The sequence below is a fragment of the Staurois parvus genome, unplaced genomic scaffold (genome assembly GCF_062004578.1).
Source record: "Staurois parvus isolate SC_StPar_1 unplaced genomic scaffold, SC_StPar_1.0 ptg000745l, whole genome shotgun sequence".
In the NCBI taxonomy this organism is placed as follows: domain Eukaryota; kingdom Metazoa; phylum Chordata; class Amphibia; order Anura; family Ranidae; genus Staurois; species Staurois parvus.
The window spans coordinates 1,789,905-1,812,807 of NW_028318541.1; the positions used below are offsets into that span (position 1 = coordinate 1,789,905).

General features: G+C 43.7%; 1 protein-coding gene across 1 annotated transcript in view; it reads left to right on the forward strand.

Annotated features, from left to right (window-relative positions):
* Positions 1–22,903, forward strand: part of ZFPM1 (zinc finger protein, FOG family member 1) — a 150,971-nt gene that overhangs the window by 79,315 nt on the left and 48,753 nt on the right. Inside the window, exons 3-4 of the mRNA XM_089654125.1 lie at positions 166–267; positions 4,567–4,668. Coding sequence (XP_089510251.1) covers positions 166–267; positions 4,567–4,668 — 204 coding nt within the window. The remainder of the gene's footprint in view (positions 1–165; positions 268–4,566; positions 4,669–22,903) is intronic.

Below are 22,903 nucleotides of genomic sequence, written 5' to 3' on the forward strand. Positions count from 1 at the left end.
TCATGGTATATATGATCATTATATTGTTTTATGGCATTCTATTGTACGTTTCCTATGAAGCCACTGTTTTTACTGCTTTGTGTGTCTCGGAGATTTCTGGTTGTCTCTGACTGCTGAGTTCACTGAGACAAATCCTCACTCAGGTATTCCTACCTTCATTACCAGGAGAGCCGAGCAGCTCTGTGCCGCAGGCTTCCGATCAGGAGACGGGTGAAGCGGAGCCATTGGTGAACCTGCGTGAAGAAGCCACACACCCCTGCGGCTCAGGTACACACCTTTAATATTTATGTATGATTCTTCATATATACTATATACACTATATTGCCAAAAGATACCTGCTTTTACACGCACATGAACTTTAATGGCCTCCCAGTCTTAGTCCGTAGGGTTCAATATTGAGTTGGCCCCGCCCTTTGCAGCTATAACAGCTTCAACTCTTCTGGGAAGGCCGTCCACAAGGTTTAGGAGGGTGTCTATGGGAAGGTTGGACCATTCTTCCAGAAGCACATTAATGAGGTCAGGCACTGATGTCGGGGGAGAAGGCCTGGCTCACAGTCTACACTCTAATTCATCCCAAAGGTGTTCTATGGGGTTGAGGTCAGGACTCTGTGCGGGTCAGTCAAGTTCCTCCACCCCAAACTCTCTCATCCATGTCTTTTATGGACCTTGCTTTGTGCACTGGTGGGCAGTCATGTTGGAACAGGAAGGGGCCATCCCCAAACTCTTCCCACAAAGTTGGGAGCAAGAAATTGTCCAAAATGTCTTGGTATGCTGACGCCTTTAGAGTTCCCTTCACTGGAACTAGGGGGCCAAGCCCAACCCCTGAAAAACAGCCCCGCATTATAATCCGCCCTCCACCAAACTTTATATTATGCACAATTCAGTCAGGCAAGTACTATTCTCCTGGTATCCGCCAAACCCAGACACGTCCATCAGATTGCCAGACAGAGATTGGTCACTCCAGAGAACACATTTCCACTGCTCTGGAGTCCAGTGGTGGCGTACTTTACACCACGGCATCCGACACTTTGCATTGCACTTAGTGATGTAAGGCTTGGATGTAGCTGCTCGGTCATGGAAACCTATTCCATGAAGCTCTCTACACACTGTTGTTGTGCTGATCTGAAGGCCACACCAAGTTTGGATGTCTTTAGCTATTGACTCTGCAGACAGTTGGCGACTTCTGTGCGCTTCAACATGCGCTGACCCCGCCCTGTCATGTGACGTGGCCTACCACTTGGTGGCTGAGTTGCTGTTGTTCCCAGTTTGCTTCCACTTTGTTATAATCCCACTAACAGCTGAGCGTGGAATATTTAGTAGCCAGGAAATGTCACGGATGGACTTATTGCACAGGTGACAACCTATCACTGGACCACGCTTGGAGTCACTGAGCTCCTGAGAGCGACCGATTCTTTCACAAACTGTATCTGTACATACCATAAAGGATTGCTGTGATAACATCTGTGTGTGTAGGTGGTAGGTGCACTTTAAAAATGACAAAAATATGATGTGATCTCTGAATAGTGCCCATGCTGAGTGGCTGGTCTCCTATGTTTACAATGTAGCAGGGCAGCCACTCAACACAGGGCCTGGAAGCATCGGAGATCACTGGAGTAGCGCTTTCCACATTCTAGAGGGATCCCGTAGGTGTATTGTATAGATAGCTACATTGGTCCAAGCTGGAACAATGTAACTATGTAAAAGTATCCATACCTGGATGACCCCTCTCTCCCCTCATCTCAATAACTCACCCCCATAATGTGTCCAAATGTGATCTGATAAGTCCTAGAAATACTAAGTAGTAGCTCCAGGTTTTTCATCAATACATTCACATTTTCCATTCTAATCTGTTTCTGCTGGTACTAGTAGTTCCTTCCTGGGAAAAGTGACCTCTCCCCTCCCCCGAATGCTGACTTTCAAGTCATATGAAGCGATAATGCTGATAGTGGGCGATAAGGGACCCACCCCGGTGACGCTGTATTACAAGTGCTTTGTCCACGTTACTAATAACGCTGTCAGTGACTTGGCAGGTATCTGATTAGAGTAATACAGATTGTAACCTTTCCATGTCGACAGTCAGCTCTGCGTGCAAAGGGTATAGCTGCGGAAAATGAACCGTAGAGCAGCTTCATGAACAAGTTCCTGACATCATTTATTTAGTAACAGTGTCATTTTTCTACTTTTTATCATTTAAAAGCCATCATTGAGCTCCAATCCACTGATTTTTGCCTGGGTTAGGATGATGTCAGTCTGCTGCAGGTAGGAGGAAGCATTTCCTCAGTCTCTCCTCCTCCAGTGATCAGACTGTAACACTGTAACTTTGTAGGAAGCCACAAGGTGAGAGGCTACAGCAGGATCTGATCTGTTTCAGATATTTGTGAACATAGGCAAAATCTGCACATGCTCCAGGATTTACATGATTGTGTTATCTCTAAAGTAGGCCATACATTGATCGAAATTCTACCGGTCCAGCAGAGACCAGCCAAATTTCAATCCAGGTATGGACAGGCTGATTGTACTCAAGCCGATCCATCGATCGACTTTGGTACTATCAGCCTGTCTTTTTTTTTTTTTTACATGTGATTACTTCCAGTGGCTATAGCTGCTATCTGTAATCATTGCCGGGAAGGCAATGGTATAAGGAAAGAAAATCAAATCTTCTAAAAGTGGTTAAATTCAGTCCCGTAATTTGGGATGAAGCATGCTGGGAGAAGAAGGATCTGGGTTTGTGGCAGACATGGGGAAGCATTTTTTCAGTCTCCTCTCCCCCACTGCCACCAGGATTTATAAAACTTTGTCATCTCTGAACCAGCACCTCAGTCCAGAAAGTGGATAGTGACCTGAACAAAGATGGCCCCTTCCTTTTGGAGACAAAGGCAGTTGAAGGCATTGTCATGGGGAGTACTGTGATCTCCCCGAGAGGTAATAAATGGCTGGAACACATTATTTAGCATGCTAACATGGAATTATATATCTGATGCTAGGGGCAATTTAGCTAAACTTTTTGGCAGAGTGAAAAGTTTCTGAGTTGTTGGTTCTGTGAAATGTATTTCCCGTTCAATCCATGGCGTCCTCGAAAGGGTGACGATTGGACGTGGCTCGGTGTTTTTCCCCGGAAAGTGTCTTTTTGGGGTGCGGTTTTAATCCCCATCGATCTGATGTTAATCATCCTCCAGGGGCAGCTATTAATAATCCTGACGTTGTCTTTTTTATGGGCTGTATCGATCTCGGCTCTTGCTGGTTATCATGGCCGGGCCGTATGCAAACATGCACTTTGTGCAGTAATCGCAGGCACTGTCATAGGCTGATAGGCTTATCACACCATCTTCAACTGCTGTTAATGGGGAGAATTATTATCAGCCAGTTGCTAGGAAAAAGACCAGGACTGATTAACCCCTGAGCTGCCGGGTGGGATCACCAGGGAAACCCCTCCTCCTCATCCTATCATCGATGATGCTCTGTGGTCAGTGGAGCCGTTCATCTATATAGATGCTGAAAATATATTGAAAAGCTGGAGCCCTAACGCATTGTGATTCTAATAACGTCCACTGCTGAAGCCCTAAGGAAGGGTGAAGTCTTCCCCCGAAATGTGTTGGCTGTAATTAATGTTCTTAACCAATAAACATTTTAAAAAGAGGATACGAATGTTTGTACTAGGTGCTCCGCAGAGTTTTTATAGCCACACGGTCACATGAAACTGTTCTACACCTTCAAAAATGAACCTTGCTATAGGTCATTAGAGGTTGCCATTGGATTGAGGGAGCTTTGAAATACACTGGAGGCTTTGAGGACAGCATGTTGCGGACAATGCTGGGGAAACAGTTTCGGGTTCCTCTTGGACTTGATCATAGTGGCAGGTTTGCTTTAAATGCTTATATGTTTAAAGTTACATTTTTGTTTTCTTTAAAAAATTTGCTTTAGGCTTTCTATGGTTCTGAGTCATGTGATAAAATGCCACTGCACCAGTCATGTGATCTCCGATGGCGGGAGTAGCGTTCACTCAGGGGTGGATATCCAGTTCACTCAGAGGTGGATATCCATCGGCTGCACCCTGAGCATCCCCTACAGCAGAGAGTGTGTGATTAATGCTTTCCTAACAGAGGGTGGAGAAGCTGACATACTTCCTGGGAACCAGGAACTTAACTTCAAATCATGGCTATCCCCTCCTGGCAATGGCAGAGGGCAATAAATCCACACAAAGACAGCTTAACAAGTGCTTCTTCCTGGAGAGAGGGGGATCTGTGACTAGTTACAATACTGAGGTCTGATTTCAGCTCTATATTAGAAACCAGTTTAGTTTTCCTCAACTGCCTTCTTAATGGGGCCCCCCTCCCACCCCAGGTACCCAATGCAGCTGCATGGTCTGCTATGTCTATTGTTACTCCAATGGGGCACTGCCTTACCCTTTTGTCGCACCATTCTGAACAACAGAATAGGAGACGCTCCAACTGTACATTTTTTTTTTCTTTTCCTTGTTCAATTTCATGGTCAGATGGAGAGAGCACGCAGGGATGTTCTTTATTAATGTGAGCAGGAAAGATGTTTAATCATTTATTTTTATTACAGAGGGAGAGAGCACAGAGGTGGAAGAAACCGTGAACTACAAGGAGTCAGAGAGTGCCGATAGCACAGAAGACGTGGTGGAGCCTCATCCGTGGAGTGGTCCAGGTATTTTTTTTTTTTTTTGTACAGTTCATGTCTAAAAAAAAATATACCCAAACTATGCAAATGATTTCTGATCTTCATACCATTGGCTGAGAAGCTCTGCCGCCCTGCTTATATGCAGAATATTTTTTTATTTATTTGAGGTACTTCTATAACGCTGTCCATTTACACAGCGCTTTACATATATACTGTACATTCACATCAGTCCCTAACCCTCAAGGGGTGTACAATCTAAAGTCCCTAACTTACATTCATACATATACTAGGGACAATTTAGACAGGATCCAATTAACCTACCAGCATGTCTTTGTGTGTGGGAGGAAACCGGAGTACCCGAAGGAAACCCACGCAGTCACAGGGAGAACATGCAAACTCCAGGCAGGTGGTGTCGTGGCTGGGATTCGAACCAACGACCCGAGTACTGCCAGGCGGAAGTGCTAACCATTTAGCCACTGTGCTGCCCATATATTGTGGTATTCTAAAAAGAATTCTCCAATTATGCCATATAGAACATTCTGTCCATTTTCTGATTGGATGTCTGACTGTGGAGGTTCTCCTTTATAAGATGGAGCTCGTAAATCTTCTTTCACTTTCCGATTGGATTTCTAATGGAAACATTGCTCCACCCCCTAATTTAATTAAACACTGCACCACCCCAAATCATATTAAACATTGCTCCAGCCTCAATCATATTAAACATTGCTGCACCCCCAATTATTATGAACATTGCCCCACCTCCAGTCATTATAAACATTGCCCACCTCCAAACAAATGAAACACTGCTCCACCTCAAGGCATATTTCTGCCCTGTATGCTTTCCTGTTCCTTTGTTTCCAAGTCCCTAGCCATGCGTTTGCTGTTGGTTTTCTTTGCCAAAATATCCAACATGTTGCAATCAGATCTTTTGTTGGAATGTATAGATCTGCTAATATATATATACTCACCGGCTTCTTTATTAGGTATGCCTGTTTAATTGCTTGGTAACACAAATTGCTAATCAGTCAATCACATGGCAGCAACTCAGTGCATTTAGGCATGTAGACGTGGTGAAGACAACTTGCTGAAGCTCAAATTGAGCATCAGAATGGGGAAGAAAGGGGATTTAAGTGACTTTGACTCTGGCATGGTTGTTTGTGCCAGACGGGCTGGTCTGAGTATTTCAAAAACTGCTGATCTACTGGGATTTTCACACACAACCATCTCTAAGGTTTACAGAGAATGGTCCGAAAAAGAGAAAACATCCAGTGAACGGCAGTTGTGTGGACGAAAATCCATTGTTGATGTCAGAGGAGAATGGGCAGACTGGTTCGAGATGATAGAAAGGCAACAGTAACTCTAATAAACGCTTGTTACAACCAAGGTATGCACAATACCATCTCTGAATGCACAACACATCGAACCTTGAAGCAGATGGGCTACAGCAGCGGAAGACCACACCGGGTGCAACTCCTGTCAGCTAGGAAAAGAAATCGGAGGCTACAATTCGTACAGGCTCACCAAAATTGGACAATAGAAGATTGGAAAAACGTTGTCTGGAGAAAACATTGTAGGGTGCTTCTGCGTAGTTAGACCTTGATATGCTGAGAATAGTGGTCACTGTGTAGATGGTAACTGAAAGGGAGCACTGAGGCAGCACTTGTGAGAGTTGAAGCAAGCTCTAGTAGAAAATAGTGCAATAGTATACAGCAAATTTATGAGGATGTGGGGTTGAAAACACAGGAATGTCTAGTATAATAGGCTCATCATCCTCTTTCCTGTCCTGGCTCCTGTCACTGTCTCTTCACTCTCAATGCCATCCTGCAGCTTCAGTGGTAGGTTGGAGCGCAGATGGCCGCCACAGTTCCGGGACCACAGTGAATGCACGCCACGGAAGTGATGTCCGGAAAGGGGTGGTGATGTGTTTTGGAGCATGTACAAACGGCTCCTTCATCAAGACCTTGTAGCCTGCTCTGATGAGTCTTATTTTCCCTAGAGATAGTTGTGTGTGAAAATCCCAGTAGATCAGCAGTTTTTGAAATACTCAGACCAGCCTGTCTGGCACCAACAACCATGCCACATTCAAAATCACTTAAATCCCCTTTCTTCCCCATTCTGATACTCGTTTTGAACTTCAGCAAGTCGTCTTCACCACGTCTACATGCCTACAGGGGTGGACTGACAACTCATGGGGCCCCTTGGCAATAGGGGATCATGGGGCCCCTGTGTCCTTGCCCAAACTCAAAAAAGCCTATGAAAAAGGTACCAAGGGCATCTCATGGGACCCCCTACTGACCCTGGGACATCGGGCAGTGCCTGAGTTTCCAAATGGTCAGTCCGCCCCTGCATGCCTAAATGCATTGAGTTGCTGCCATGTCATTGACTGATTAGCAATTTGTTACCAAGCAATTGAACAGGTGTACGTAATAAAGTGGTCATTAAGTGTATATATAACTTTTTTTTCATTTTGGATAGAGTATTGATATTATTGCTTTTTTTTTACCATCTGTGTCCCATTGGGTAGATTTACCTTCACTTCTCATAGCCAAAACAGAATGTGAGAGGTATTCCCTCCAGAGTGAGGGAAAGCCTGTTTGTCACCAGAACTAGTGTCCCCATGGGAAGTTTTACCTTCTATTCCTGTTCTGGTGACAACCCAAAATTTTACTTTCACTCTTGGTGATAACAGTCACGAGGACAAACAGATAGAGTGAACTTCCCTAATGAGGACACAGACAGAAATAAAACACTGACAGGGGTTCTAATTAGGGCTGATAAAACTAATTGACCATAATTGATTATAATCGATTATGAAAACAGTTGTCAACTATTTTCATAATTGATTAGTCAGCCGATTAGTTGGCCTGCATACAGAATGCATTATTTGTTTACATATCAGAAAGTACAGTGCAGCATACATACAGCTCAGTACACCGTCCTTACATGTCAGTAAATACCTGAGAACTTGTAAATGTGAAGGTGTGAGGAGCAGTGCCTCATGGGACATGTAGTCCTGGGCAGGAGAAGAAAGTGATTCAAAGTGATTCTAAATGCAGAAGTTTTTTTTTAACTTGCTATAGGGGCACTGTATACTATACTTGTGGCTTGCAATAGTGGAGGTGCCAGAAGCGCTGGTGGGGGACCCCAGAAAAAGAGAATCCGTGTTGCTCTGTGCAAAAACATTACACAGAGCAGGTTAGTATGACAAGTTTGTTGTTTAAAAGAAAAAATCCAAGGTTTACAATCATTTTAAGGGCTCTGTGCAGGGAAGATCAGCATCTGAACTAAACTAACTAAAAGTTTACTAGTATTGTGTATTATATATAAAGTGATTTATATCCATGAAAAAAGTATTAATACTACTTTAATATAAAAAATTTACAGTCATGTCCAAAATTATTGGCACCCCTGCATTTCTGTCAGATAATTCACCACTTTGCCCAGAAAATTGTTGTAATTACAAATGTTTAGGCATTCTCATGTTTAGTTCTTTTGTTTGTATTGGTATGACACACAAAAAAAAAGGGGATAAAGAAGCCAAATCTTGCACATTCCACGCAAAACCCCAAAAATGGACTGGACAAAATTATTGGCACCTTCTCAAATTTGTAATTTAAACTCACCGATATCAAATAACAGGTGCTGACAATATACAGTAGAAATCACACCGGCAACCAGTTAAAATGGTGTAAAACTGACTCAACTTTTCAGTTGTGTGTCTCTGTGTGTCACATGGAGCATGGAGAAGAGGAAGAGCAGAAAAGAATTGTCTGCGGATTTGAGAACAAAAATTGTAGAAAATCATAGACCGTCTCAATGTTACAAGTCCATCTCCAAAGATCTTAATATTCCTGTGTCCACTGTGCACAACATTGTCAAGAGGTTTACAGCCCATAGCTCTGTAGCTAATCTCCCTCAACGTGGATGAAAGAGAAAAGTTGATCAAAGATTGCAACAAAGAACCTCTATCAACTTCCAGACAAATTCAAGATTGGCTTTTTGTTTCTCTACTTTTTTGTGTCATATCAATACAAACAAAAGAAATAAACATGAGAATGCCTAAACATTTGCAATTTGCTTAACTACAGTGCCTTGAAAACGTATTCATACCCCTTGAAATTTTCCACATTTTTGTCCAGTTACAACCAAAACCGTAACTGTATTTTATTGGGATTTTATGTGAGAGAACAACGCAAAGTGTCACATAATTGTGAAGTGGAAGAAAAATGAGAAATGGTTTTCAAAAATTTTGGTCGTGGACAAAAGAGAAAAATTGATCAAAGATTGCAACGAAGGATTGTTTGAATGGTGGATAAAGATCCTTGATCAACTTAGACAAATTCCAGCTGACCTTCAGGCACAGGGTACAACTATGTTAGCTCGCACTATACGTCACCATCGGAATGAAAAGGGATGCTATAGTAGGAGACCCCGGAGGACCCCATTGCTGACACAGAAAGATTAAAAAGCCAGATTGGAGTTTGCCAAAACTTACCTGTGGAAGCCAAAATCCTTTTGGGACAACCAAAAATGTAACTGTATTTTATGTGATAGACCAACACAAAGTGGCACATAGTTGCGAAGTGGAAGGAATATGATAAATGGTTTTTAAACATTTTTACAAGCATCTGAAAAGTGTGGCATGCATTTGTATTCAGCCCCCTTAACTCTGATACCCCTAACTAAAATCTAGTGGAACCAATTGCCTTCAGAAGTCACCTAATTAGTAGAAAAGTCCACCTGTGTGCAGTTTAATCTCAGTATAAATACAGCTGTTCTGTGAAACCCTCAGTGATTTGTTAGAGAACATTAGTAAAAAAACAGCATCATGAAGGCCAAGGAACACACCAGACAGGTCAGGGATAAAGTTGTGGAAAAGCAGGGTTAGGTTATAAAAAGATATCCCAAGCTTTGAACATCTCACAGAGCACTGTTCAATCCATCATCTGAAAATGGAAAGAGTATGGCACAACTGGAAACTAACCAAGACATAGCCGTCCACCTAAACTGACAGGCCGGGCAAGGAGAGCATTCATCAGAGAAGCAGCCAAGAGGCCCATGGGAACTCTGGAGGAGCTGCAGAGATCCACAGCTCAGGTGGGAGAATTTGTCCACAGGACAACTATTAGTCGTGCACTCCACAAATCTGGCCTTTATGGAAGAGTGGCAAGAAGAAAGCCATTGTTGAAAGAAAGCCATAAGAAGTCCTGTTTGCAGTTTGTGAGAAGCCATGTGGGGGACACAGCAAACGTGGAAGAAGGTGCTCTGGTCAGATGCGACCAAAATTTAACATTTTGGCCTAAAAGCAAAACACTACGTGTGGTGGAAAACTAACACTGCACATCACCCTGAACACACCATCCCCACCTTGAAACATGGTGGTGGCAGCATCATGTTGTGGAGATGTTTTCTTCAGCAGGGACAGGGAGCTGGTCAGAGTTGATGGGAAGATGGATGGAGCCAAATACAGGGCAATCTTAGAAGAAAACCTGTTAGAGTCTGCAAAAGACTTGAGACCAGGGCGGAGGTTCCCCTTCCAGCATGACAACGACCCAAAACATCCAGCCAGAGCAACAATGGAATGGTTTAGATCAAAGCATATTCAAGTGTTAGAATGGTCCTGTCGCAGTCCAGACCGAAATCCAATGGAGAATCTGTGGCAAGACTTAAAAATTGCTGTTCACAGACACTCTCCATCCAATCTGATAGAGCTTGAGCGATTCTGCATTGAATAATGGGCAGAAATGTCCCTCTCTAGATGTGCAAAGCTGGGAGAGACGTCCCGAAAAAGACTTGTAGCTGTAAGTGCAGCCAAAGGGGGTCCTACAAAGTATAAACTCTGGGGGACTGAACACAAATGCACCCCACACTTTTCGATTCTTATTTGTAAAAAATTGTGAAAAACATTTATCATTTTACTTCCACTTCACAATTATGTGACTTTGTGTTGGTCTATCACATCAAATCCCAATAAAATACATTTATGTTTTTGGTTGTAACGTGACAAAATGTAGAAAATTTCAAGAGGTGTGAATACTTTTTCAGGGCACTGTATGTGTGTGTGTGTGTGTGTATATATATATATATGTGTGTGTGTGTGTATATATATATATACAGTATGTGTGTGTGTGTGTGTGTGTATATATATATATATGTGTGTGTGTGTGTGTATATATATATATGTGTGTGTGTGTGTATATATATATATGTGTGTGTGTGTGTATATGCACAGTTGTGCTCTAAAGTTTGCATACCCTCGCAGAAATTGTGAAATTTTGGCATTGATATTGAAAATATGACTTATCATGCCAACAAAATGCTCTTTTATTGAAGGATGATGATCATATGAAGCCATTTATTAACAAATAGTTGTTTGGCTCCTTTTTAAATCATAATGATAACAGAAAACACCCAAATGGCCTGGATCAATAGTTTCCCTCCCCTGGAATGTGTGGCCTTGGTACAGACACACAAGGTGACACACGGGTTATAATGCCAATTAGAGGTTAATGTCCCACATCTGTGGCTTTTTAAATTGCAATTAGTGTCAGTGTATAAATAGTCAATGAGTTTGTTAGCTCTCACGTGGAAGCACTGACTAGGCTAGATACTGAGCCATGGGGATCAGAAAAGAACTGTCAAAAGTCCTGTGTAACAAGGTAATGGCACTTTATAAAGAAGGAAAAGGACATAAAAAGATGTCCAAAGCCTTGAATATGCCAATCAGTACTTTTAAATCACCTATTAAGAAGTGAAAAGTTCAGGGATCTCTTGATACCAAGCCCAGGTCAGGTAGACCAAGAAAGATTGCAGCCATAACTGCCATAAGAATTGTCAGGGATTCAAAGAAAAATCCACAGGCAACCTCAAAAGAAATCCAGGCTGCTCTGGAAAAATATGGTGTGGTTGTTTTAAAGGAGTACAATATGGTGATACTTGAACAAAAATGAGCTGTTTGGTCGAGGTGTCGGAAAGAAGCTTTTACTGCACCAATGCCACAACAAAGCCCGGTTACAATATGCCTGACAACACCTTGACATGCCTAACCGGGCCTTTTTGTGTCATATCACCACACTTTCTTTGAGTTTTTTTTATTATTAATCAGCCAACTAATCGATTAGGAAAATAATCGATAGTTGCAGCCTTAGTTCTAATCCCTGTCCACGTCATCCAAAAAAAAAAAAAAGGTGTACCTTCAGTTATATTTTACATTTGAATGGCATTTTTTCCCAGGGGACTCCCTCAAATCACCTCTCAAGTTAGTGTTGGGGCAGATAAGAAGTAAGGCAAGCATCATGTAGAATATCATACTAGGGCAAATTTTTAGCCGGGAGCCAATTATCCTACCATCTGGCTTTGAAATGTTAGAATAAATCCACACAGGAACAGGAGGAATAAGCAAACTCCATGCAGATGGTCTCACTGAGCAGGATTTGGACCAAGGATGCCAGCGCTGCAAGGCAGAAGTGCTATCATTTTTTTAGACTGGAACCAATTTTCCGACCAGCCTGTGTTTTGGAGTGTGGGAGGAAACTAGGGTTCCCAGAGAAAACCAACACAAGCACATGCAAACTCCATGCAGATGGTCTCCTGGCTGGGATTTGCACTGAGGACCCAAATGCTGCAAGGCAGAAGTGCTAACCACTAAGCCAAGGTGCTGCACACAAAACCAGGATCCCCGTGAAAACCACCTGTGAAAGTGCACCCTAAAGTAATAGCTGGGATCCTGGGGAGGCGGGGTTTGTGTTAGGCTGGAAATCATTCATTGGCAGCCAGCCCAGAAGTGATCCTGCCCCCCAGTATCCCAGCTGGTGTTTGGGGGTGGGCAGGAATTGAAAAAATTTGGCGCCACTGCAGACAAACTCTTTTTGTGATCCACTAAAAACTGACCATTGTTACATTTAGATGCATTGTTTTAGGTATTGTAACTATTTTTAGAAGTGTTGTCTTTTAAAGAGAGGTGGGGTTATCCTCTAAAGAATAATATGTATACAACAAATCGTACAGTATATAGTATACAGACATTGGCCGAAATCGCTCTTTGATGGAATATTTCATTTGTGGAACTTTGTACCTACGACTATCTCTGTTAGGCTGCATTCACTTTTTTTTTGGTTTTTTGTTTTTTTTTGTGCTTTCTTTGTGCTACATGACTAGGGCAGTCCATTCATTAGAACTGTCTGCCCTACATCCGACAAACATGCCAGAGAAGTTCCTGTACCTTTTTGGGCATTGAGATTCAAACCTTTTTTCACTACGCGTTGAGTTTTGTTGAGCGCTTTGACACTTTTTAACACCACACTCATTTATTTTATTTATTTCAGGTACTTATATAGCGCCGTCAATTTACGCAGCACTTTACATATATATATTGTACATTCACATCAGTCCCTAACCCTCAACCAGCGGCGGATTGACAACTCATGGGGCCCCCGAGCAGTAGGAAATCATGGGGCCCCTGTGTCCTTGCCCACACTCAAACTACACCCACAAAAGCCTATGAAAGGTACCAGGAGCATCTCATGGGGCCCCCTACTGACCCCGGGCCTTTGGGCAGTGCCCGGGATCCCGAATGGTCAGTCCGCCCCTGTCCCTAACTTGCACTCACACATACTAGGGCCAATTTAAACAGGATCCAATTAACCTACCAGCATGTCTTTGGAAGTGGGAGAAAACCGGAGTAGAGGGAGGAAACCGGAGTACACGGTGGAAACCCACGCAGGCACAGGGAGAACATGCAAACTCCAGGCAGGTGGTGCCGTGGCTGGGATTCGAACCAACGACCCTAGTATTGCTAGGCAGAAGTGCTAACCATGTTGCTCGCATTCATGGAATACTTAGATGTGAGTGGAGCTTTAAGGTGGAGTTCATTTATTCTATTCTATATTTATATATTTTTGTAGCTTTGCTTTCTATTCCAGAGCATTGAAATTAAATTTGTGATAGAGGATAGAAGGCTGTGTCAGTAATAGATTGGGTAAAGGTGTCAAGATGGCACATAGGAATAAATAGAAGTCATCTGGGGGGCATCTACCCCTTTAGTCGCCATGGCCCATGTATGCTATTCATTGTGCGCTGATTGGAAATTTGGGGATGTGCAGCATCAGCACCTTCATGGGCATTGCTCACATCCTGCACCCAACACACATGAGCGGTTTGTGAAGCAGATCTGCGAACATTTCCATACGTGACCCCGCTACGACTACAAGAGTGATGCAGCCGCACTGGAATGCTCTGGAATTCTGTTAGATAATAAAAACAGGAAGTGGACTGTCAGATAGGAAGCAGAGGGCACGTACTCTGGGAGATGAAACCCTGACACGGTCCGTACTCTGGGAGATGAAACCCTGACACGGTCCGTACTCTGGGAGATGAAACCCTGACACGGTCCGTACTCTGGGAGATGAAACCCTGACACGGTCCGTACTCTGGGAGATGAAACCCTGACACGGTCCGTACTCTGGGAGATGAAACCCTGACACGGTCCGTACTCTGGGAGATGAAACCCTGACACGGTCCGTACTCTGGGAGATGGAACCCTGACACGGTCCGTACTCTGGGAGATGGAACCCTGACACGGTCCGTACTCTGGGAGATGGAACCCTGACACGGTCCGTACTCTGGGAGATGGAACCCTGACACGGTCCGGCATGGTGATAGAAGTCACCATTGGGTTTATGGGGAAGGAGGGGGGATTTCAGTTGCACAATGCCCAAATCTGCCCTCATCACATTTATTGTACTGACTTGGGAAGAAATATCATGACAATCCTTCAGTTGTACAGCCTCCTCTCCTGTACTGACTTAGGCTACGTTCACACTAGCGCTGTGTGCAAGTGGCAGAGAGGCGTTTGGGAAGAGTTTTTACTGCTTCCCAAACGCCTCTGCCAATTCTGCACATTACAGCACATGGTGCTGTTCTAACGGGAGCGTTTGCGTCGCAGCAAAACGGACGCCTCTGGATGAGTCAGGAGGCGTTGAAGCCTCCTATTCTCGTCTATGGTGCCGCTCCGCAAACGCCTGGCCGGCGTTTGCGGTGCGGTTGCGACGCGGTTGCGGGGCGTTTGCGGAGCGGTAACACCACTCAAACTGCATTATAGGCGTTTGTGGGGCGTTATTAACGCTCGGCAAACGCCTAGCAACCGCTGCTAAACCGCGCATGCGGCGTTTGCGGAGCGTTAAAAAACGCTCCGCAAACGCCGGACCAACGCTTGCCAAACGCTATAGGGGCGTTTGGCAAGCGTTGGCAAAACAGCCAAGTGTGAACGAGCCCTTACTCTGATTTCACTGCACACTGTGAGGTTCTCACAATGTGCATTAAAAGCTGCAGCAAGTCAGACAGAGCTCTGTCTCATTTCCAGTATTATAATCCGTTTCCCAAAAAATACTGCTTTCACCTTTTCTAATGTTTAATTTTTTGTCGCATCTCCGTGCTGCTGATCTCCTGCAGGCTCTTTGCAGCCACTTCCCTCTACATGCACTCCAGTGATAGCTGCACGACACTTCTCAGGACGGGTTTTTCGATTTATCACAACAGGGGTCCATGCCTTGTTATTATTATTTTATTATTGTACAGGATATATGTATTATTATTATTATTATACAGGATTTATATATTATTATTATTATTATTATTATACAGGATTTATATATTATTATTATTATACAGGATTTATATATTATTATTATTATTATTATTATTATAGAGGATTTATATATTATTAATATAGAGGATTTATATATTATTATTATTATTATACAGGATTTATATATTATTATTATACAGGATTTATATATTATTATTATACGGGATTTATATATTATTATTATACGGGATTTATATATTATTATTATTATTATACAGGATTTATATATTATTATACAGGATTTATATATTATTATTATACAGGATTTATATATTATTATTATACAGGATTTATATATTATTATTATTATTATACAGGATTTATATATTATTAATATTATTATTATTATTATTATTATTATAATACAGGATTTATATATTATTATTATACAGGATTTATATATTATTATTATACGGGATTTATATATTATTATTATTATACAGGATTTATATATTATTATTATTATACAGGATTTATATATTATTATTATACGGGATTTATATATTATTATTATTATACAGGATTTATATATTATTATTATACGGGATTTATATATTATTATTATTATTATACAGGATTTATATATTATTATTATACAGGATTTATATATTATTATTATTATACAGGATTTATATATTATTATTATACAGGATTTATATAGCGCCAACAGTTTGCTCAGCGCTTTACAATATAACGGGAGACAATACAGCAACAATACAGTTCAATACAAGAGGGTTAGGAGGGCCCTGATCCTGGGAGCTTACAATCTAAGAGGGAGGTGTGTTGAAACAGCCATTTGTAGTCTCCATTAGATAAATGTGACAGGGTGACAACGCAGGATCACAATTTGGCTAAAAGGACGTCACACTGCCGCGCTCTATAAGTAGGTGAAACGGTTGGACGGGGTTTTTATTTTTGTGAAGAATTTGGATGTTTATAAATACATTGTGTATGTGCTGAAATCCTTCCAGAAAGGTTTAATCAGAGGACAAGCGATGCCAACTCCGCGTGTTCCTGGCCTCGGTGTAGGGCTGTTTATTTAGTCTGTAGGCAGTTAAACAGCCCTCAATGTTGACTCTGGAAATGCTCGGACATGACGGTGATGCCAACTGTTTGTGTTCCGTGGACACTGGAACGCTTCCCAGTGATCAGGCTGAGCTCATGCATGTATTATGACATCACAAATAAAGTAATGTGTTACTTTCCCTATAGACCAGTGGTTCTCCTTCCCTGGGCTGTATCCTGCTGCCGGGCGGGGACCTCCCTCCTGCTGCCTGCCGGGCGGGGACCTCCCTCCTGCTGCCTGCCAGGCGGGGACCTCCCTCCTGCTGCCTGCCGGGCGAGGACCTCCCTCCTGCTGCCTGCCGGGCGGGGACCTCCCTCCTGCTGCCTGCCGGGCGGGGACCTCCCTCCTGCTGCCTGCCGGGCGGGGACCTCCCTCCTGCTGCCTGCCGGGCGAGGACCTCCCTCCTGCTGCCTGCCGGGCGGGGACCTCTCCTCTGCTGCCGCCTGCTGGCCGAGGACCTCTCTCCTGTTGCCTGCAGGTCAGTGGCCTCCCTTATGCCACCTGCCGGGCGGGGACCTCCCTCCTATTGCCTGCCGGGCGGGGACCTCCCTCCTGCTGCCTGCCGGGCGGGGACCTCCCTCCTGCTGCCTGCCGGGCGGGGACCTCCCGCCTGCTGGGCGAGGACCTCCCTCCGCCTCCCTCCTGCTGGGCGGGGACCCCCTCCTGCTGCTGGGCTGGGACCCCCCATACCTAGTACTGTCACACCAGGCTAGGACTGGTCCACTGGAGGATCCTCTAGAGAGCCCCCACCCACTGCATCAACAAGAAAGCCAGAGTAATACTCTTTCTTTTTATAAATGAAAATACTCTGCACAAAGTTACTCCATTGAGCGAATTGAACTTCACCCAAGGAATTGGCAGGCTCTGGCATAGCTGGGCCTGTGCACAGAAGAACATTATTAGAAAAGACTGTGCCACCCAGGATCGTCAGTCCTAATCTGCTGGTTGCACTGGGTCCTGTCCTAAGGTAAGTACCACTACTGACACCAATAATTTGAGGGGCCATTTTCTCCTGGGGCCCATTATTCCACTGATGCAGTCATTTGGTAGCTGTTCTGTCCTGGGTGCTATTTTCCCACTGATACCAATAATTTAGGGGCTGTTTAACTCTAGGGGCCACTATCCCAATAACACCAGTGAACCGAGAGGCTATTCTTCCCTGGGGGCCACAATTGCACTAACACCATTGATCTTGGGGGCTGTTCTCTCCTGTGTGCCACTATCCTACTGAGAGTAATGATTTGGGGCTATTCTCCCCTGAGGGCCATGATCAATTTGACACCTATGATCTGGGGGGGCTTTTCTCTCCTGAGGGCCACTATCCTTTTGATATCAATGATTCAGTGGCCACTATCTCATTGACACCAGTGGAATAGCTTTTCTTCTCTGGGGCCACTAACACTAGTGAATTGAGGGGCTATTCTATCATGGGGGTCGCTATCCCACTAACAACAATGAACTGTGGAGCTATTCTCTCCTGTGGGCCTCTATGTCACTGAAACTAATGATTGGGGATTATTCTTCCCTGGGGGCCACTAATCCACTAATGCCATTAAATTGATGGGCTAGTCTTCCCTGCAGCCATTATGCCCACTGACACCATTGAATTGAGCGACTGTTCTACCCTTAGGGCCACTATCTCACAAACACCAATTAATTGATGGGCTGTTCTCTCCTTCCTTCATCCCATTTGGCAACATTTCTCTTCAGTTTCTGTCTTAGTGACACCTTATGTGTTAAAAGGAGTGAAATAACACAGGATATGTGGGCAAATCTCCTTGGGGACATAGAAGGCCCTAAACACCTTGCAGAGAATGTAACCCTTCCTGTGTTTTATTTCAAGCCAATTTTCAGAAAAATGGAAGTAGCGTGACAATATGGCTGGGGTGTGTGAGGCAGGCTAAACCTCACGCCTTCTCATGGAAACATGATTGGCAGGTTGAGGCTGGGCTCCCTTCTGGACTCAATTGATGACTAAACTGACGCATGCAAAGTTCAGCAGATTAGCTAATCAGCTCTGTTGATTAATTGCTGATGAGAGATGTTGTGCTGGAGATTTCCATTGGCACTTTCTGTGCTAAAAACATCTTGGCGAGATACTGCAAATAATCTCATCCACGCCCCAGGTAAACAGGTAAGGTGATGGACTTACAAAGACAAGAAAGTCATATGACTGGCCCTGACTGATTAGGGACACTATTAGATCCCCCATGGCCGCATCTGCCCTTCCATCCCCGATCCAGATTAGGTCGGCCTGCCTGAGAGCGGTATTCAGTTATAGGTGGATTCTAGGAGGAGTTCACCAACCCCCCCATCCCTGGACATCTGATATATACCAAAAAAGCAGAGGTCTCATTCGCGTGCATATGGAACCTGTGTGGTTTTACTGTAAGCCAGTGGTCTCCAATCTGTGTCCCATGGGCTAAATGTTGCCCTTTGCATACCTTTATTTGGCCACTGGGGCACTGTTCCTTCCCTAGGCACAATTGTTCTCACTGACACCAACAATGGGATAAAATTCCTTCCACTGACACTGACAATTTGCTATCATTCCTCCCACTGACACCAACAACAGTTGGTCATCATTCCTTTCACTGACACCAACAGTGGAGCACCATTCCTTTCACTGACACCAACAATGGGGATACATCTCACTGGCACCAGCAATGAGGCACCATTCGTTTTTTCAATGACACCAACAGTGACACACTAGTTTTTCAAGTGACCCCAACAATGAGTCATCATTCCTCCTTCTACTGACCACAGACACTAAGTATTTTATTTTACTCCCACTGATCACCAAGCCTGAGACAGTGTCTATGACACCAGTTCATTTTTTGATCTACAGTCTGCCTCCCCCAAGGTCTGAGGTACAATAAACTGGACCTTTTTTTAAAAACGTTTGGAGACCCCTGATGTAAGTCATGGGGATATCCACTTTGGGTATGGCTCCCATCCAATGCTTGAATCTGCTACCCTTTACAGTGAGGAAACATAATGAAAGCAGCAATGGAGGACATAAGACGGATAAAAGTGGCAAAAGACTTGGAATGGGTCGAACAACAATATACAACTAATCCAGCGTGTTTCAGGGCTCAAAGCTACCCCTTCATCAGGGTTCCAAATGGTACTGGAGAGCAGTTGATGGAGGAGGTTTGAGCTCCCAAAACATGTTGGCTCATTGAGTTATTGTGAAAAATAAAATTTATACTGGACTCATTCAAGTCTTTTGGTGCCCTCAGTCTTCTTATGCTCTTCAAAAATTTAGATCCTGTCTCATGCTCTCTGCCTATCCGGGGTCTAGTGCTTCACCAACACATATTTTATCTATTTGCATGTGATGAGGAATACTCTCTATGGAAGTGTACCGCTCACTAACACTTGGGTTCACATTGTTTGCACAGTCTTTCACGGCCTCTCCTGCCAACGAAAATAGAAGATCTGTGATTGCTTGCTTTGGACGCCATAGACTCTTCTCTCTAGTTAACATATGAGCCTCTTTCTGGCCAAACGTTAACATCTCCATTGGATAGCTTCTTGTTTGGTAGGAGCCATTGTTGCCTTCCTGTTAGATTGGTTTCCACAAACACATTTCAGAGTTCAAAGTCCCCCTTCATCAGCACTCCAATGCTGACAATAAGTTCAACATTATACTGGGCAACAGTTGATGAAGAAGCTTTGAGCCCTTGAAACATGTTGGCTTATTGACCTCTTGTCTTGATAAAATAACATTTATACTGGGCTCATTCAAGTCTTTTAATGCTCTCATCCTTTTATGTCATTCAGGCCACACCAGGAACCCTCTGGGACACCCAGTTGACACAGAGCTGTCTCTAAAAGGTTGAATCTTATTATCTCTGCCTACCCTGGGGACTGGTGCTCCACAAACACCTATTCTGTTGATCTGCATGTAGTGAGGTATACTACTTCTAGAAGTGCCTGCCAGGGGCGGACTGACAACACATGGGGCCCCCGGGCAATAAGGGATCATGGGGCCCCTGTGTCCTTGCCCAAACTCAAAAAAGCCTATGAAAAAGGTACCAGGGGCATCTCATGGGGCCCCCTACTAATCCCGGGCCCTCGAGCAGTGCCCGAGTTTCCAAATGGTCAGTCCGCCCCTGGTTTCTGCTTACTATCACTGGAGTTCACTTTGCCTACAGGGTCTTGTACGGCCCTTTCTGCCTTCCTGAACTTTGGAAATAGAAGGTCTGTGATTGGTTACTTTGGATGCAAAAGACTCTTTCAGGCCAAGCATTGACATCTCTGCTGAAGGGCTTCTTGTTCAGTGGGAGCCATTGTTGCCTTCCAGTTGGATTGGTTTCCACAAACCCCTTGGCGGATAAGTTACCAGTACCCCCTCCTCCTCCATTGTCTGCCTTGTACTCCTGCCTTGCATTGAGCCGCTGTTGAATAATTTAGTCTCAGATCTCTATCTGGCTCCCGTAGTGTTCTCCTATGAGCACTGGATCCCCCGCTGTTTGCACTGCACAGCTTGTAGAACATGGCCGGGAGTTCAGGAAACGCCGTCTTCAGTGACATCTACGGGGAGAGAGCCGTATTAGATGGCAGCCACTGAATTTACGTCGTCTGCTGCGCTCTCTCCCTTCCCTGACTCTCTTTTCAACTTTAAGTGGTCCTGTCATCAGATATATAGTTCAGTAGTATGGTAAATAGGGCACCGATCAGCCCCCGCTGCACCCTCCCACCTTGTGACTTTCTACAAAGGCACAATGTACAGTCTGATCAATGTGCAGGAAATGCTTCCTCCTGCCTGCAGCAGACTGATGACATCATCTCAGCCTAGGCAGAGTGACTGACATACTTTTGCTGTATATGCTGCAGGTGAACCTTTCTGGTGCATGTGTTTTAAATTACAGTAATTGATTCACCACCAGTGGATGTTTGGTAAAAATCCCATTTACTGCTTTTTATATATGCCCCTTAATAATACTTCCAGATATTTATTACTTCTCACAGAGGTCACAGTACTCCCACTTATACTGCCTTTATCTGCTTTTCTCTCTAGAAGGATGGTGCCATCTTTATTCAGGTGTCATCCAAGGTCACCATCTACGTTCTGGGCTTAGATGCTGACTCAGAGACGACAAAATAGTGTAAATCCTGGTGGTTGTGTAGGTCTTGGCTGTGGTCATAAATGTCTGACACAGATCAGTCCCTGCTGCAGCCTCTCGCCTTGTGACTTGTTACATTGCTGCAGACTGATCACCGCTTGTGGGAAATGCTCCCTCCTGCCTGCAGCAGACTGACCCCAGCATAGGCATAGTCACTGGTTGGAGCACAAGGATTACTTTTCAATGATTAAAGATTGACCCTTTCTGAGAAATTATACCGTTGCTTTATATTGTGACATGCCAGAGGTTTATTGTGCTCTTAAGGTTAGGCTGGCCATACATTATACAATTTTCTTGTACAATTTTCCTTTAGATTTACCAAAACCATATAATATAAGGTCAAACCAAAACACTTTCAATTTGTATGCAATCAGGTAGGCCCTTCTACTCCTTGCAAAATTGTATAATGTATGGCCATCCTTACTGCGTGTTTAACCTCCTTAGCGGTATTCCCGAGTGTAGCTCGGGGTAAAATTTCTATACCAAAAGCGGTAACCCCGAGCTACACTTGACACCCTGCAGCACTTACCTTGTCCTTCGCTCCCGCGATGTGTCCCCTCCAGCGTCCCCGGCCATCTCCTCCGGCCGATGCTGGCATCCGGCTCCTGTGTTCTGGTCCCTGTGACGTCGGGACGTACGGGCGCTGGAACCGGCGGGAAATTTGAATTTTTTAAAAAATGTCATTTTTGCTGTCATTGCTGTTTCAATGCATTTCACATACATTTTGTCCCGAGTGCTTTGTCCGGAGCCCTGCCTGCATTTTTACTGTTCTTTCTGCCTGGAAACTTAGAAAAGTCCATGGCGTCCAAAAAGCATCCCTTTACGTCAAAAGCGGTTTTAGACCGGCTAGAGAACAGCGATAGTAAATCAGAACCACTTGCAGAATTGAGTGATAATGATTCGTGGGGGAAATGCCTCATCAGACACTGAAAACGATTCTGCGACTTTGGTCAGCGATGTGCGAATTTGCCTCTGTATTTCAAATTTCAGTGTTTTTGGTTTGATTATATTATTGAATTGAATTTATTATTATTTTTTTTATTATTTTTTGTGATTATTTATTAAATTATAATTTATGATTTTGTGTTTCAAATTTTATCATATCCGGAATGTTTACTAGACTCTTGTTCGTACAGATTTCAGTGAGTTATTCCTAAAAATTACAGACTACAATAAAAAACTACATATTTCCATGCAAAAAAATGGTACCGCTTTCAGCACAAAAAATCGGAAAGAATCATAGCGCTAGGGAGGTTAATTAACATTTAAAGAGTACCCATCGTTCTTCTACAAACAGATTGCCATAGAGGAGAACAGGAGGGAGCTTGGGAAGAAATTGTCAGTACTATATAGAGCAGTAATGAATCTCAGAAGCATTAACTATTCTGTGATTTTCCACTTTTTAAAAAAATCTCTGAA